The 12,648-nt window shown below is 46.0% G+C and overlaps 1 protein-coding gene across 1 annotated transcript in view; it reads right to left on the bottom strand.

The window, feature by feature from the left end:
* DNMT1 (DNA methyltransferase 1) overlaps positions 1-11,542 on the bottom strand; it is a 29,419-nt gene extending 17,877 nt beyond the window's left edge. The window contains exons 1-2 of the mRNA XM_075858959.1: positions 11,370-11,542; positions 11,161-11,234 (exon numbers count right to left, since the gene is read on the bottom strand). Coding sequence (XP_075715074.1) covers positions 11,161-11,210 — 50 coding nt within the window. The 5' untranslated portion in view covers positions 11,211-11,234; positions 11,370-11,542. The remainder of the gene's footprint in view (positions 1-11,160; positions 11,235-11,369) is intronic.
* Between the last annotated feature and the right edge of the window lie 1,106 nt (positions 11,543-12,648).

The raw sequence follows: 12,648 nt of genomic DNA on the forward strand, positions 1-12,648 counted from the left end.
GCCAAACGGCCACGGAAAAGCTGCAGAGCTTCGCCCGGGGAGAAACCCAAGATGGCGGCCGTGCTTTCCTGCAGCAGCGTTCAAAGGGCAGTGAGACACCTGGAGCGGTGGTGGAGGAGACGGAACCTACCCAGTCTGAGGTGATGAATAAACGCCTGGCAGCCATATCAGCATGCAAGACCTCGCTAACCGGTAAGATGGGGGTGAAAATTGATATTGGCCTCATCAGGCAGGATATGCAGGCCTTGAGAGAACGTGTGACGCATGTGGAAGATAGACTGTCGGGGGTGGAAGACAGGACGGCGGCCATGCCACGTGCTATTTCTGACCTGGAATCCATGACTGAGCTTTTAATACAGAAAAATGACGACCTGGAAAATAGGTTGCGCCGAAATAATATTCGGATAATTGGAATGCCTGAGAAGTCGGAGGGTCAAGATCCGGGCGAATTTATATCTAAATGGATGAAAGATATTGCAAGACGCACCTTACTCGCAGGCTTTTGCGGTGGAAAGGGCACACAGGGCGTCTGCAAGACCGCCCCCGCCTGGGGCCCATCCGAGGCCAATGCTGGCCCGTCTGCTTAATTGTAACGACAGGGATATGATCCTGTGTCAAGCCCGCCGACTATAAGGGATTACATACAATGGCGTTGCTATCTCCATATTTCCAGATTTTTCTGCTGATCTACAGAAACGTAGAGCTACGTTTATGGCTGTGAAAAGGCAGCTACGAGATCTTAATATACCATACTCCATGGCGTATCCTGCATGGCTGCGGGTAGTGGAAAACGACCGCTCTTTTTCAATTCACCGGTGGAGGCAGACTGGGTGAGAGGAAGGAGATCGCCCCACCGCGTGCGAGTGCTTTGGCCGGCGAGAATGGAACGTACCGGAATTTAAAGTTGCCGTTGGATTACCTCCTGTATTGTACCAGATGTACGCCGATGCACCTGGTTTGTTTTATTGCGCCCAAGGAAGGCTGCCGCTGTTATGGTGCACCCAGGTTGGAGGATATACCCTGCAGTTTGATCGTTCTGGAGGCCTTGAAAGGGTTATTCTCATCTATATTGGATGGACTGCCAGGATCTGTCTTTCGGGGAGGAGAGAACCAATCCGGTCTCACCTTGCTTGAGGAACTTATCCTGTACAGGGAAGGAGTGAGTCGGCTAGTGTGAAGAATGGGCCTCAGCTGAGGGAACTCGGGACTGTACTTGGTACCTGCCCGATACGCACTTTGTGGTTGATTACTGCCGATTTACGGCTTATACTGATGTTTGATTTATAGCTATTCTCTGCAAGTTTTGGAAGGGGCTCATGATGTAATGTGTTATGTAGGGCTGCAGATAGGGAAGAATACTCTAATGCTACCTAATGGCACGGGGCCTTCCCCGTTACTCTTTAGTGCCACAAGGGGGGCATGTTTCGGCAATGGCCTATGTGTCATCTAGCATTGCCGATGCAGTTCACCGTTTATGTGTTAGTTCTGTCGCTCCTGTTTTCAATGCCGTATGTAGGCAGAATTATACTCATTTATGAATGCAAATGTCTAAGGGATTGCATAGTACAACAAGGTGTGATAAAGGTCACTAGAGACCATATATTTGTCCTATCCGGTAGTCGGGAGACAACCTCTCTCCGATGTAGACTTCGTTTCCGATACCGATAATGACGTCTATACCGATCACGTCATGGAACGTACTGGGGTTGGGCACTCCGCGGAAAAGGGCGGCCATGTTTGCATGTGTCTGTAAATTTCATCCTTCCATTATATGTCTGCAAGAGACGCACTTAGTCCCAGATAAAGTGAGGTTATTACACAGGCCATGGTTCCAATGGTCTTGTCACACCTTTCATCCGTCTTATTCCCGGGGGGTCTCTGTACTGGTTCACAAATCTCTACGGTGGGAAGTGGTCAAACTTAATGTGGATAAAAAGGGCAGATGTGTTTATACATGCATACATTGAAACTATACCCTTTGTATTACTGGGATTATATGTTCCGCCCCCGGCAAATGTACAGATTTTACATGCAGCGGCTGCATTTGCTGCTGCATATCCGCAGGCTACGGTATTGGGTATGGGGGACCTCAATATGGTTTTGGATCCCAGTCGTGATAGATTCAGGGGGGATGCAGACTCTGGCTCTGCGCCAGTGGCCCCGTCATTGAGCCTGCTGTTTCGGGAAATGGGATGGATGGATATATTCAGGTGTAGGCATCCAAATGCAAAAGTATACTCATGTCACTCTCTTGGTAGAAACTGTCCCGTATAGATTATATCTTCGGGAATGCCCTAATGGTCCCTATGGTAACTGGTATATCTTATGAGACTAGAGGGGTATCGGACCATTCTCCGGTGGTAGCACGTTTCAATCTTCCAGGGCCCGTGAGACCTGGCAACTGGAAAATTCACCCATTTTGGCTTACCCTGATAGGGCCGCAAGATCGCATACCGGATCAATTGGAGGTTTTCCAAGACACTAATGGCTCGTGTGAGAATTTAAATATTTTGTGGGATACCCTAAAGGCCTATCTGAGAGGGTGCCTGCAATCTACAATATCTTATATAAAACGTGAAGCGGTGAGGGAAGAGGGTCAGTTGGAGCAGGAATGTAAAGCACTGGAGGACGGGTACATAGCGAACCCCTCGGAGGCAAATAAGAATGCATGGCTAACGGTGGGCCGCAGATATTTATTACTGTTACAAGAAAGAGCTGATAGGAAACTATTTTTTGCGAGACATACTTTGAATTGGGTAACCAATCTAGCAAATTGTTAGCTCATTTAATTCCCCACAACTCTCAAAGTTCAGCTATACTAAAGATTAAGGATGATCAGGGACGTGACTTGGATACTCCCAGAATAGCTGCCCGTTTCACTCAATTCTATAGGGACTTCTACTCCTCCCAGTCTGCATATGAATGGTCCGAGTGTATGACATGAATGACCTGAGCTTTCCGCAGCTTGATGAGGAAGGAAGGGACACGCTGGAACTAGACATTACGGGAGACTAGGTTATACAGGCGTTGAAGGATATGTCAGAGGGTAAGGCTTCTGGCCCGGACGGGGTTCCACTGGAGGTGTACCTTCGCTATTCTGACCAGCTCATTCCCCCGCTATGCTCCATGTATTCTCACGCTCTGAGGGAGGGTAAACTGCCGGACAGTTTCTATGACGCCACGATTGTAGTTTTGCTAAAACCTGACAAAGACCCTAGTGAGTGTAGTTCTTACCGTCCTCTCTCATTACTGAATCTTGATTACAAGCTACTCGAAGGTATGGCAACTAGATTGAATAAAGTAATATTACAAATCATCCATCCGGACCAGGCAGGCTTCATGCACGGGAGGTCAACTTCTGATAATATATGCAAGGTTCAAATTTTAGCTCAAATTGGTGAGGCACTAAAGGAGGACTGGGCTATGGCATCCCTTGATGCGGCCAAGGCCTTCGATTCCGTTGAGTGGGCATATTTGTTTGAAACGCTACAAAAGGTTTGGTTTTGGCCCGACTTTCATTAAATGGATAACAATTCTGTACAAAGATACGAGGGTGCAAATTTTGATTAATGGAATAATGTCCCCTTATTTTCATCTACGTAGAGGTACCAGGCAGGGGTGCCCTCTCCCCGCTATTGTTTGCAGTAGCTATTGAACCTTTGGCGATTCGCATCAGAACGCACCCAGAATATCAGGGTATAGGGTTGGGGGGGTAGGGAGGAGAGGATCAGCTTGTACGCGGATGATGTGATATTGTACATGTCATACCCGAGGGATACTCTGGGGCTAGCTATTGAAGTTCTGAACCAGTTTGGAAGGTTTTCTGGTCTACATATTAACTGGAACAAATCTTTTCATGCCTTTAAAGGGGGTGGGTGGGTTGGTTGGATGCGGAGTACGGATTACAGGTTGTGTCGTTATTCAAATATCTAGGCATTATTATAAACAGAGAACATAGGCAGGACCGAGCCACCAATATACTCCCTCTGCTGGAATACATTAGACTTAAATTTAGAGTGTGGGGTACCCTTCCATTGGCAGTGACGGGCCGAGTAAATTTAAAGAGGCTCTGTCACCAGATTTTGCAGCCCCTATCTGCTATTGCAGCAGATCGGCGCTGCAATGTAGATTACAGTAACGTTTTTATTTTTAAAAAACGAGCATTTTTGGCCAAGTTATGACCATTTTAGTATTTATGCAAATGAGGCTTGCAAAAGTCCAAGTGGGTGTGTTGAAAAGTAAAAGTACAACTGGGCGTGTATTATGTGCGTACATCGGGGCGTTTTTACTTCTTTTACTAGCTGGGCGTTGTGTATAGAAGTATCATCCACTTCTCTTCAGAACGCCCAGCTTCTGGCAGTGCAGATCTGTGACGTCACTCACAGGTCCTGCATCGTGTCGGCACCAGAGGCTACAGTTGATTCTGCAGCAGCATCAGCATTTGTAGGTAAGTAGCTACATCGACTTACCTGCAAACGCCGATGCTGCTGCAGAATCATCTGTAGCCTCTGGTGCCGATGTGTCCTCGCTCGTCTGACACGATGCAGGACCTGTGAGTGACGTCACAGCGTGATCTCTTGAGAACACGGCTGTGTCTGCACTGCCAGAAGCTGGGCGTTCTGAAGAGAAGTGGATGATACTTCTATACACAACGCCCAGCTAGTAAAAGTAGTAAACACGCCCCGATGTACGCACATAATACACGCCCAGTTGTACTTTTACTTTTCAACACACCCAGTTGTACTTTTACTTTAAACACGCCCACTTGGACTTTTGCAAGCCTCATTTGCATAAATACGAAAATGGTCATAACTTGGCCAAAAATGCTCGTTTTTTAAAAATAAAAACGTTACTGTAATCTACATTGCAGCGCCGATCTGCTGCAATAGCAGATAGGGGTTGCAAAATCTGGTGACAGAGCCTCTTTAATTAAAATGGTTATTCTTCCAAAATGTTTGTATGTCCTGGAGCACGCCGCCACACCAGTATATAAGGCCTTTTTTAAATCCCTTCATGCCTTATTCCCAGCTGTTATTTGGGGATCCAATAGATCCAAACATAGTTTGTCTACCCTGCAGAGACCTAAGCACATGGGAGGGGTGGCACTACCGGACCTGTACATGTACTATCTAGCCAGGCAGCTGAGGTACTTGCAGCTTTGGACCGGGCCCGTTACCAACACGGGAACAACACCTCGCTACGTATTTACAACACACACCTATGGCCAGTACTGGAAAGCTCTCCGGGAACCTACAAGGCAATTCTTCCCGTACATAGGGTGCCAATGCAGGCCTGGGTGGCTGCCAAACAAATTTACGCATATGCGGATATACAGGTGGACATGCCGCTGTGGGATAATCCCCTTCTTCCTCATCTATTGGAAGGGCAAGCCCCCCTTTCTGGAGCGGATTTGAGGAGCATAATATTGGGGATGTTTATGTTGACAATGCCTTTAAGTCCTTTACACAAATGCAAGAGGCCTTTCAAATCGTTGTGGGTATTCCACATTGAATTCAATGGGGATGCAAAACCCGCAACAGAGAGCCAAGTATTGCAACTTTTGCATTGTTTTCACATAGATTCCGCAAAAAATAAAAAGTCTGTTTCTTTGTCCAGTCTACAGGGATGATGTTGCATCCCATGTGACCCCTGCAGCCAATCAGGCCGTAGTAGCGGTCATGAGGGATGATTTGTCATACCAGAAGGCCGGCCTGGATGACGTTACATCCCATGTGACCGCCACTGCCGCCAATCACAGGCTTCAGTGGTCACATGGGCCACAGAGTCATCTATGGAGGCCGGGCAAAACTGCACGGGAGCGGCGTGTCGCCATAACAGCGGCCTAGGTAAGCATTAGCATTTTTTTTTACAAACGCTTTTTGCAGCGGAATAATCCATCTGAAAGACGCAACACGATGTGGTGCGATTATTCGGCACGGACTGTACTGCAGGTTCCAGGTATGACATGCGTGATTTTTATGCAATGTATCTGTCCTGTGGGAACCCAGCCTTAGGTTTGTGGAGGTTTTTAGCCTCAGGAAGTAAAAATGTTTCCACTCACTGACAGCAATCAGATCTTGAACAGTGAGTAATTGGAATACATTGAGTATTACAACTTATTAGTGATTACAGGGGTAGACGTTTCAGCAAATAAACGTAATTCTTTATATAATGAAACGTCCCGTCCCCCCAATATACTTTCTGCATCAACTCCTTAAAGTTGGAGATCTCTGCTTGTGGTCATTCAATAGGAATCGAATTGTTCACTTCCAATGGATAAAAATCAGTACAGGTCAGGTGACTGGCAGATTCTCATCTGTTACACAGCTGTGATCTGTACTGTACCGAGCAGTGCACCTGTGTGACCATCACCGCTTTATATCATCTGGATGCAAACAATGAAGATTCTTATGACAAACAGAGATCTTAACCCCTTTAGGACACAGATGATTTTTTTCAAATCGGACATGTCATTTTATGTGGTAATTACTCCGGAATGCTTTTGCCTATCCAAGCGATTCTGAGATGGTTTTCTCGTGACACATTGTACTTTATGTTAGTAAAAAAAAAATGGTCGATAAATTCAATATTTGTGAAAAACCTTCACATAGCAAAATGTGCATTTTTCTAAAATTTAAATACCACACAAAATAGTTACTAGATAACATCCCCCATATGTCTACTTTGTTTGCATAATTTTTAATTTTTATTTTTCTAGGACATTACAACCAAATATGCAACTCCGCTCTCTACTCACTGAACTCTCAACAAGGCTCAAAACTTTAGCAGCAATGTCTCATATTTTCAAGAAAATTTCAATAGGCCATTTTTTCAGGGACCAGTTCAGAAGTGGCTTTGAGGGCCTTCTATATTAGAAAGTCCCCATAAATAACCCCATTTTGAACTGCACCCCTCAAAGTATTCAAAACCACATTTAGAAAGTATTACCCTTTAGGCGTTTCACAGGAATTAAGGCAAAGTAGAGGTGAAATGTACAAATAATTTTTTGTCGAAATTAATTTGTAATAAAAAAAAAATCTGTAACAGAAAGTTTTACCAGAGAAACGCAACTCAATATTTATTGCCCAGATTCTGCAGATTTTAGAAATATCCAACATGTGGCCCTAGTGTCCTAATACACAGGCCTCAGAATCAAAGGAGCACCTAGTGGATTTTGAGGCCTCCTTTTTTTAGGAATATATTTTAGGCACCATGTCAGGTTTGAGGAGGTCTTGTGGTGCCTAAACAGTGGAAACCCCCAAAATTGATCCCATTTTGGAAACTACACCCCTCAAGGCATTTTTATAGGGGTATAGTTAGCATTTTGACCCCACAGTTTATTTGCAGAATTTAGTGGAATTAGTCTGTGAAGATGATCATTTTTTTTTCTCTGGAAACCTAGAATTTTCTCATTTTTTACAAGGAATAAAGGAGAAAAAGCCGCCCAACATTTGTAAAGCAATTTGAGATTACGGCAATACCCCATATGTGGTTGTAAACTGATGTTTGGACCCACAGCAGGGCTCAGGAGTGAAGAAGTGCCTTTGAGCGCAGAATTTGCTGGATTGGTTTTCAGTGCCATGTCGGGTTTGAAATGCCCCGGAGGGACCAAAATAGTGGAAACCCCCCAAAAGTGACCCTATTTTGGAAACTACACCCCTCAAGGAATTTTTCTAGGGGTATAGTGAGCATTTTGACCCCACAGGATCTTTTTTTAGAGCCAAGGTGACCAAAAAAAAACAAAAAAACATTTTGGCGCTTTCAAATTCTTTTTTTCTTCGTGTTCACCGTGCGCAATAAATTCAGTTTTACTTTATTCTGCCGGTCGGTACGATTACGCCGATACCATATGTGTATCGTTTAAGTTTTGCAGCGTTTGCACAATAAAATTACATTTCTATAAAATAATTTCTTTTTTCTCACCATATTCTGAGCCGTAACTTTTTTATTTTTTCGTCAAAACAGCTGTGGGAGGTCTTGTTTTTTGCGGTACGGGTTGTAGTTTATTGGTAGTATTTTGGGGTAAACGCAACTTTTTGATCACTTTTTATTCTATATCTTGGGAGGGGAGGTGCCCAAAAAAAATTGTTTTCCGTTTATTTTGTTTGCAGCATTCACCGTGCGGAAAAAACATAGTTTCATAGTTTGGGTCGTTCTGAACACGGCGATACCAAATATGTGTACTTTTTTTTTTTTAACGTTTCCATCTTTTCCCTATAATAAATGACTTATTATAGGAAAACAAAAACTTTAATTTTTACACTTTTATAAAACATTTTTATTAACTTTACACTTTTTCTGACCTGCAGCTCTGATCGCTGCTAGAATACATTACATTACCTAGGTAGTGTAACGTATTCCAACTGTCAGTGTGACGTCACAGTCACTCTGACAGTTTGTCTACGAGGGCCAGTCAGAGGCTGATCCTCATAGGCTTGCATACATGGCAGACCCGGAGGCCGTTGCCTGGCCCCCGGGTGCCATCACAAGCATCAGCAGCCCCCACAATTGATGGGGGGCTGCTGATGGCAATCGAGCACCACATTTATCGGGTTAATTGCCAAAACCAGCGGCGATGAGCCGCTGATCGGCAACACTGGAGTTTCAGCTGTCGGGGACAGCTGACCTCCCAGTTCCTGATGCACACCTAGTCGCCGACAGTGTGCATCGGGAACGACAGTGACTTCCTGTCACTGACAGGAAGCCTATCAGGACCAGCCGAAGGTTGGTCCTGATGGGCTTCAGTCCATGGCAGACCCGGAAGCCATTGTTTGGCTTCCGTTTGCCACGCTAACTATCGGCAAACCCCGCGATTTTGGACTATGCTAGAACTCCCTAAAATTCGGTGATTGCAACCGACAGCTGACCTCCCAGTTTCCGGTGCACACCGTCGCCGACAGTGTGCACCGGAAAAAAAACTCAGTAACCGCAAGTCCTCGTGCGGGAAGTAACCTCCCGCAATGACGTACGGTTACTTACTCGTGCGGGTAGGGGTTAATGGTGAGGTGTTCATACAAAAAAGCCTATTGGAAAAAAAAAAAATGTATAACTACACGAACCTTTATTTGCTGAAACATAACACTTCTATCAGAGGTAAGGGTATGTTCAGACAGCAAACATGGAGCCGTTTAAGGGAAACCAGTCCCTGATTTTCAGCAGCGTTTTATGCATAAAGCGGTTCTTTTGTGGCAGTTTTTGGAGCGGTTTTGTATGGACGATGAAAAACGGCTCAAGGAGACGCGCACCTTTACGGGGCATTTTATTTTTTTACAGGCGCGTAAAAAACACCCTGTGGGAACGCAACACCGTTTTTCCCATTGAAAGCAATGGGCAGATGTTTGGAGGCGTTCAGCCACTATTTTCAGCAGTTTTTGGGGAGAGTTTACAGCCTGGAAAATGGGCCACGTGAACATACCCTAAATATATTGAGACCATCCCGATGGACGGGAGCTGCGGGTTATTCTGCCAGTACAATGTATGCCATGAAGAGATTACTAAACACGCGACTTTACTGAATTAAATGCATTAGGCTAACAGGGGACAGCGAGCTTAGTCCTTCCAGCGGTTGTGAAACTACAACTCCCAGTATGCCTGACAGCCAAAAGCTTTATTATTTCAGCTAAAAGCTGGCAAGACACGCTGGGAACTGTAGTTTCACAACAGCTAGAGAGCCGAAGGCTGCTGACCACTGGGTTAGGGCTGCGTGGCCAAATATCAATGTGCCGTGTTGCCTGCTTCATTGCTTGTGAAGCAGGCAGCACGGCACATTGATATTTGGCCACGTGGTGACCCGCAAGTTGGATTTCTTACGACTGCCACAGCAACATTCCCTTGTATTACTGGCAGGCAGCTCGATCTTCGGCCACGCAAACAGGGTCGCGGGAAAGACGTGTGTAGCCTTAGTAATAACGTTAGAGGGGTTGTCCACTACCAGACAACCGATGACCCATCCACCGCATAAGGTCATCAGTATATGATCAGTGGGGCTCAGACACCCAGACCCTGCACCGAACGTACATGCCGGAAGCAGATGGCAATTGAGTAATAGCAGATATGCAGTACGGCCGCTATGCAATATATGGAGCCAACTGCTTTCGGCTCCGTCCACTGCATACTGTGTAATAACATCCGATGCCCACGCGCAGCCGATAGGTGCGGTGTCGGACCCCACCGATCATATACTGACGACCTATCCGGTGGATAGGTCATAAGTCGTCCGGTAGTGGACAAGCCCTTTAATGTTCATGGCGTCAATATGATTGAGACATTTGATATTTTACATATAGGAAAACAGAACAGAGAGACGAGTTCTGTAATAAGGACAGCTATACGGCCTCCGGATATAAACAAGATTGTTTCCATCCACCGACAGCAGGCAGAGATCTTGAAAGTTGCACAACTTGCAATTAAGCTTCATTAGGACATTTCTAGAGCACTGAAATGACACGAACACTCAGGGACTGGCGTCCCCAATGTTAGATATTAATAAATACCCTATACCTTCTCTAGAGTCAGTGTACAAAGAATTAAAGGGGTCATCCGAGGACCAAAAATTGCATCCATATTTATAGTATATTAGGAGGGGACTTTTTTTTTTTACATAAAAATATGAATGCAAAGCCATCTTCAGTCCTCAGATAACCCCTTTAAGGTTCATGCTGGGACTTGTAGTTCCCAGTCACTGCATTATGAGCGGTCGCTAGACCTTATGGGAGGGACAGTGAGGCCTGAACCATCATCTAGTGTCAGGGGTTTGGTATACACAGCCCAAAAATACAAACGCTACAGAACCAGTTATGCTGAGACTTGTAGTCCTCTAACAGACCAATGCAAGTTGTGTGACTTGTAGCACAGTAGCGGTGTACAAGCAGGGGGGAGGGAGGACTACAACTCCCAGCATGCACATAAGTTATTTCACCACAGCTTCCACACCGCTCCATGGCATGACAAGGATAGCCATATACACAAGAGGGCATTGTGGTGGTGACGATGAAGGTATGCTGGGACTTGTAGTGCACCCAGGTTTGGAGAACACAAACACTTAATGATTCCCCCCAACATACTTGCCAGGACGGGCTGTGCTCTACAGATACTACCAACCCGGCAAGTAACAAGCTTTCTGTGACGTCGTACACAGACATGACGTCATGCGCCACTTACCGCTTCCTGACGTCAGCAGGCAGTGCGGGAGAAGAGGCCTGGGCAGGCATAATCCGGAGAACGCACGGACACTCCTAAAGAAAATGCGGAGGTAAAAACAAAACAGCACTAGATAAAATAGAGCGGGAAAAGCCGCCTTTCCCGCCAACAGAGGAGCCGTGCAAGGACGATAGCGCGCAGACAAGCCGCCAGAGAGCAATGCGGGCTACCGGAAGTTTGTGAACACCGCAAACCGATCACCGGAGACACCCAGAACACAGAGATACCCGGCAGCACGCTAGCTTTCCAGCTTTTCAAATGGCCCCGGGATCACGTGACCCCGCCCCCTTCCACTCTCCCGCGCTTTGTGTTTACGCGCGAAACCCGGCCGTGACGTCAGGTTTAAAGGTCAATGTGGCGGGAAGAGAACGCATGCGCATTGAAGGGTCGAACGTCCGGGGCCAAGGCGGAACGCCTCTCTGTTGACGTCACAGGTGGGTTGCCATGGTGCTGACAACTAGCTCCGCCTAAGCAGTGTGAAGGGAAATACCTGAGGAAGCGGTTGTTGCTTAGACTCTGTTCACACACAGCATATTCGTTTTATCGCAAAAGTTATCATTAACAACCCTGTTGGCTTTAACCCCTTGGGTGCCGAGCCTATTTTGTCTCTTAAGACCATAACTTCTTTTTTTTTTTACTTGACGTAGTTGTATAAGGGCTTGTTTTTTTTGCCGGACGAGTTGTAGTTTATTTTTAATGACTTTATTTTGGGGTATATTTAATTTCATTATTTTGTTCTGGTGGTGAATGAAAAAAAAATAAAAAATTCCGCCATTTTTTCCTAATATATATGCCAAACAGGGTCAGAGACCATTCGCCTGGGGATATGAATTACCGACTGAGTTTGCCCGGACAGTCAAGGAGCCACGAATATGAACTGCCGAGATTCCTGAAAGATGTTTCTCGGCCCAAGATATGATTGCGCTGCGTTCCTTCTGCAGTGTGGGACTCCGTGGCCCCTCCTGTACTTTTGTACCCTAGTGGTACCACGGATGTCACAGTATTACTGAAACTTAGCACTGGAGTGAAAAACCACATAACTGGCAAAATACACTAGAGTAAGGGCTTATTCACACGGTACAGTTTTTGAAGTCACCACCAGGAGTGTATTAAAAACAAGAGGAGAAATATAATCTTTGCTATATTCTATGCCTTCCTTTACGACAGGGGTTTCAAGCACACGGGCCGCATGTGGCCCCTGGGGCTGTCATCTGCGGCCTGCGGGACACAGAGCTGCTAGTACAGGCTCTGCTCCAGAACTCTGTGGAATTTCCTGACATCGCTGTCCATATATGGACAGTGTTGTCAGGGTCATCCCCAGAGCGGAGTACCAGGCGGAGCGCTAGTATAGGCTCAGCTCCGGGACTCTGGAATTCCCTGACATCTCTGTCCATATATGGACAGTGTTGTCAGGGTCTTCCCCAGAGCGGAGTCCCTGGCAGAGCGCTA

Source organism: Rhinoderma darwinii, chromosome 3 (assembly GCF_050947455.1).
Source record: "Rhinoderma darwinii isolate aRhiDar2 chromosome 3, aRhiDar2.hap1, whole genome shotgun sequence".
NCBI lineage: Eukaryota > Metazoa > Chordata > Amphibia > Anura > Rhinodermatidae > Rhinoderma > Rhinoderma darwinii.